At 49.9% G+C, this 5,465-nt stretch overlaps 1 protein-coding gene across 1 annotated transcript in view; it reads left to right on the top strand.

Moving 5' to 3' along the window:
• Nucleotides 1-379: 379 nt before the first annotated feature.
• Nucleotides 380-5,465, top strand: part of FUS (FUS RNA binding protein) — a 12,675-nt gene continuing 7,589 nt past the window's right edge. The window contains exons 1-6 of the mRNA XM_034669551.1: nucleotides 380-513; nucleotides 2,061-2,085; nucleotides 2,179-2,330; nucleotides 3,233-3,377; nucleotides 3,589-3,779; nucleotides 3,967-4,092. Coding sequence (XP_034525442.1) covers nucleotides 501-513; nucleotides 2,061-2,085; nucleotides 2,179-2,330; nucleotides 3,233-3,377; nucleotides 3,589-3,779; nucleotides 3,967-4,092 — 652 coding nt within the window. The 5' untranslated portion in view covers nucleotides 380-500. The remainder of the gene's footprint in view (nucleotides 514-2,060; nucleotides 2,086-2,178; nucleotides 2,331-3,232; nucleotides 3,378-3,588; nucleotides 3,780-3,966; nucleotides 4,093-5,465) is intronic.

Here is a 5,465-nt window from a genome sequence, read left to right as displayed (position 1 = left end):
GGGCGCAAGAGCTTGCCATCCTGAGTGAAAGTGGGGCCCAGGGAAAGGGGCCAGCCAGAAGAATTTCGGTTCCCGCCCCGCGACTCCCGGCTTTGACTACGGTTGCGTCCGCAGACGCCCTGGGCCCCTCGCTCCGCCCCCAGAGGGTAATCAGACCGTACCATACCTTTATAGGGGTGGAGGTGAATCGTGGGCTAGTCCTGCAGGGCGATTCAGAGACTTTACTAGAAAAAATGGGACTATATATATTTCTCGCAAGGTTATTAGTTAATATGCTTCCCTCTATCTGTTAGGATTCTCTATAATCCCTGAAGCGTTGCAGGAGTCCGGCCATGCTCCCCCCTTTCCTTTCCACATTTGGTGCATTCCTCCGCGGTACGTAGGCGGGGAGGCGTACATAAACCCCGACGCAGGAGGCGGGGCTGCTCAGTCCTCGAGGCGTCGGTGCTCTGTGGTGTTGGAATCTTGTTGCTTGTCGGCCTGTGCGCGCGTGCGCGAACATGGCCTCAAACGGTATGTAAGGGCGCGAGGCGGCGATGGCGTGCCAGCCTGGGGCTTCGTTACCTCCCAGCTGGGTTTTTATTTTTCGGTGGGACCTGGGCGGCGATCGCGTGTAGGGTCTTCTCGCACCACGGTGGCGGGAAGCGGCGAGAGGGGTGGAAGGGGGAGGCCCATGTCGCCATTTTGTTTCGCTCCTCTGGCGCCTTGCGCGGGGTGGGGGGATCTTGCCTTCGCAGCCCCTTTACTTGAAATGGGATTTGAGAGGGACGCTTCTTGGTGATTTGAAACGTGAGATGCAGATGGAAATGCTCGGTCCCGAAGCCTTTTTTCCCCTCGTTCCCAGCCGGGATCTCGGGCCCGCTTTGTCGCAGTGCTGCATCCGGGTACTCGGTGCGCGCACGCGCTCTGCTGGCCCCTCCCCCCTTTCTCACGGCGCGAACCCCCTCCCGCCTCGTGTTAGACTTGCTTTTTGTCGCGATACCCTCCGCTGGAGACTCCGCTGCGCGCGTCTGGTGTGGGCCTCGCTCCCGGGGTCCCTCGGGAAGGGGCGGGATCGCCTGGTTCCCGCCTCGGTTGCCACGAGGCCGGGGGCGGAGGCTCGGGATCGGGGCCGTGCGCCCGCTTAACGGTTTGGGGGAGGCCCTAGGGGGTCGTCTAACGGACTTGGGACCGGGCCCGAGGGTTTTCCCGCCGAAATTTCCGCTTTCTGAGGTGGGAACCGAAAGGAACGGCCGCCCGAGGCCACACCCTCTCCCGGTCCTTTGCCCTTTTCCTGCGGGGGAAGCGCCTTGTTTCCTGTACTGGGGAGATGAGTTGATCTGGCTGGTGCGCCTTCAGTGGGGGCGATTTAAGAGCGCTTTCGCTACCTTTGCTTTGCCGAGACTCCCCACAGCCCCGGGGAAGGCAAGGTAGATGAGAAAACGGAATCGTTTGGAGCCAACGGGGCTCGGGATTTGAGTACCAGTTGATGGGCCTCCCAAGGCGAACTCTGATCTCTGTCATTTGGGTTCAGAGAATTCTCTTGGTTACCTGGCTTTGCATTAAAAGGCCACTTTGCCATTCTCCGAGATTGGGCAAAGCGTGAATGGCCTCATTTGAGACGCATCTGTTTTTTGGACCTTGATTGAGAGAGTGGAGGCCACATCCCCATCATTGCTGCCTTCTGCTTGCATTGAAATGTCCTACTTAAGTAAGTTTGTGATTTTAGCTTGACTGTTGGTGATACCTTTCTACGGAGTGGGTAAGAAAATAAATGTGTGGATTTGTGCAGTTCCTGACATCAGTTGAATTTGCAGAAAATTGTAGTTTTCCACCAAGATTCCATTTTTTCCCCCCAATAGTAAGACTTTCCAGGGTCTGTAAAAGTTTGGTTTTTCTTTCATTGTAAGAAAACTTGATTATGACCTGCCAGCTTGGCCTTCCTCTCATGAGGGAATTTCTGCCTTTCTTGCAACATAGTTGATATTATCTGGAGGGCTCAGGGCTTGAGTTAAGAAATTTAATTCTATTCTCTCTCAGGGATAGTTGAAGGTAATGTGATTGTGTATTTTCTTTTGCAGACTATACCCAACAAGCAACCCAAAGGTGAGTGTCATTTCAGGGCTTCCAGTTTGTAGAGTGGCAGGGGGTGGCTTAGGTATCTTTTCCTGATTGCACCGTTTTTCTTTTTTTTTCCAGCTATGGGGCCTACCCCACCCAGCCTGGGCAGGGCTATTCCCAGCAGAGCAGTCAGCCCTATGGACAGCAGAGTTACAGTGGTTATGGCCAGTCAGACACTTCAGGCTATGGCCAGAGCAGCTATGGTGGTTCTTACGGACAGACCCAGAACAGTGAGTCTTTTTTAGTGGGTTACCCCGCCTCTTCCTGTTCTTCTTGAATGTAGCTTTTCTTAATCTTAAGCAGTGCTGAAATGTTAAAACTTGCTTTCCCTTTAATTAGTCTGTAATTCTTAAAACTTCTGTGGAATCTGAATCTTTTCAAACATACTTAATTGGTTTTTAATTCTTTTATTTTTGACTATTTATTTTTCTGTTTATGCTCTCCTTTTCCTCATTTTCCCTTAGCATGACAATGAAATGTGGGGGAGAGTATTCCCTGAGGGGAAAGTTTTAGGCTTTTCATACAGGGAAGGGATGATTTGCTTTAAGATGTTTGAAGTTAGGCTACTATGTATCACGATGGTACACAAGGGGGGGAATTTGCCCTGAAATCCTGATATGTAAATATTGTGGGTTGTCCTGTTTGTTCTGCACACCTGTGAGCAGGTTAAAATGCTGTTAATGAATAGGACTCTCGGTTATGATTAGTAGTGGTCCTGGAGACTGGCTTCGGGATAGGTGGGATGAGATCGGCACTCTGAAGTTGGTAGTTAAGCCTTACGGTGGAAGGGGAAGGGCATCTTTGACCCAGATTTAAAAGATTTTTTTTTTTTTAAGATTTTATTTATTTATTCGACAGAGATAGAGACAGCCAGCGAGAGAGGGAACACAAGCAGGGGGAGTGGGAGAGGAAGAAGCAGGCTCATAGCAGAGGAGCCTGATGTGGGGCTCGATCCCATAACGCCGGGATCGCGTCCTGAGCCGAAGGCAGACGCTTAACCGCTGTGCCACCCAGGCGCCCCTAAAAGATTTCTAAGCAGCTTCTAGGAGGCTGCCTTTTCAAGTGGGTATTTTCTTCAGCTTGTTCTCTGCCTTTCTCATAGTCTTTGTGACTTCTTTTCTTTTCCTGGTAGCAGGCTATGGCACTCAGTCAGCTCCCCAGGGATATGGCTCAACCAGTGGCTATGGCAGTAGCCAGAGTTCTCAGTCATCTTATGGGCAACAGTCCTCTTATCCTGGCTATGGCCAGCAGCCAGCTCCTAGCAGCACCTCGGGAAGGTAAGTTTTGTGGGGAAGGCCTGGAATATGGTTAGGGCTGAATTGATAAGGAATGATGTGATTAGCAACAGGAGCAGTTAGGGAGTAATGGTGGGGGGAGGGGGGAGGAATCTTTGTAATGGGGGTTGGGTACGAGAATGGGATGTGCCAAACATGAAGTTTTAGACCTGCTGGCATTATGATTCTGTTTTTTTTTTTTCTTTTTCCTTAGTTATGGTGGTGGCTCTCAGAGCAGCGGCTACGGGCAGCCCCAAAGTGGGGGCTATGGCCAGCAGTCTGGCTATAGTGGACAGCAGCAAGGCTATGGACAGCAGCAAAGCTCCTATAATCCCCCTCAAGGCTATGGACAGCAGAACCAGTACAACAGTAGCAGTGGAGGTGGTGGCGGAGGGGGTGGTGGAGGTGAGGGGTCTTCAGCTTTGTTTCATCCCTGTTTTCTGTAGAGGTTAATATACACTGCTTGCACTTTGCCCTGAAAATTTTGCTTTCTTGTTTCTTAGCTGTCTTTATTTTCATTATCTTTTCTCTTTTGGCACTGCTTAATGCCATGTGCGTTTTTTTCTTTAAAGAATCCTTTCTCTTCTGACAGGTAACTATGGCCAAGATCAGTCCTCCATGAGTGGTGGCGGCGGCGGTTATGGCAATCAGGACCAGAGCGGTGGTGGCGGTGGCTACGGGGGAGGCCAGCAGGACCGTGGGGGCCGCGGCCGGGGCGGTGGCGGTGGTTACAACCGCAGCAGCGGTGGCTATGAACCCAGAGGTCGTGGAGGTGGCCGTGGAGGCAGAGGCGGCATGGGGTAGGTGTTCTTGTGAGCTAGGGAGTAACATCAGTGGGGAGCGTGGAGGGTTGCATGGATCTCCCTTGAAGCTCAGTTTCTTAGTGCATGGTTAGTTTTACTCTGGGGATCTGTGAGGGCTTGGAGTTGGGGGCATTGATGATTTCTTTGTACATCCCCATTTTTTTGTGAGAATTTGGGAGCCTGAACTCTCACCCACATCTCTGAATAGAGACTTGAGTACTGACGCTTGCATTTCCAAAGAAAAAGGAAAAAATACGTAGGCGTATATGGATTGGGAGTCATTGATATCCTAGGCAGGAAACACGGAAGTAAAGTCTTCTTTCTCTGCAAGGGAAACCGATGATCCCACTCCTGGTAATACGGAAACTTGTTACATGTATTCCCATGTGTCCTGTAAAGGAGTTGTTAATGCTTAACCAATGGCTTCAGCTTCCAGGAGTTGGCTACTCTTCCTGTATTCTGTAGTCATTTGAATCCATGAGCTTGATTTGCAGTAATTTGACTGGCAGTAATGATTTTGTGTGTGACTTGGTTTATGGGGCTGTCTGAAGTGTGCAGACCTTTTGGACAAAATACGCTTGACAGTGGTATCCGATCTATTTGCTCCACTGTCCCCCTCCCCTGGTTTCTTGCCCAGCTGGACCTTCTCTTTCTTCCCCTTCCCGCTGTAGTAGTTTTGAAGTAAAACCTTAGATTTGATGTTAAAGCATTGGTCAAATCTGTTGGTAAATATGATTTGAAGGACCCTCCTCTGTCTCCCTCTGAAAAGGGGAGGAACGTCAGTGTGTTACTCCTTTTTTGGAAAAAGTAGGTTTTTTAAATGAGAGTTTGTACGTGGTAAGTATTTCACAGGTGGGTGGGGGCAATCTCAAAAACCGTACAAAAATAAGGAAAACTCTGTTGTGTGCGTGTGTTTAATGCAAAACTTTAAAAAAGAAAAACAACTGTTATGTGACTGTTAACTTGCTCTGCATTTTATGTGCCACAGGTATGAAAGGTGACATTGCAAAATACTCCGCTCTTCTCGCAGTGTAGAAGGGGTGACCCCGGGGGTGGGGGGAGATCAAAAACAGCTCAGTAGTTAGGATAGGGCTTAGCTAAGTTTGTCTTGCTTTAAGGGGAAGTTGCCTTTGGTTTTGACTTTTTATGGAATGGGGTTGGGTCTGCTTGCTGCTTTCAAAGCAAAAACCACAAAAATGTGTTCAGGGCTACCCCAGCCTGGTGTGAAATGTCTTCTGGGTGAATTGGGGGTAGGGTTTTTAAACCAACTACTGGGTTGTCAACCACT

Source organism: Ailuropoda melanoleuca, chromosome 10, assembly GCF_002007445.2.
Source record: "Ailuropoda melanoleuca isolate Jingjing chromosome 10, ASM200744v2, whole genome shotgun sequence".
NCBI classification, from domain to species: Eukaryota; Metazoa; Chordata; class Mammalia; order Carnivora; family Ursidae; genus Ailuropoda; species Ailuropoda melanoleuca.
This window is presented reverse-complemented; position numbering and strand designations above follow the sequence as displayed.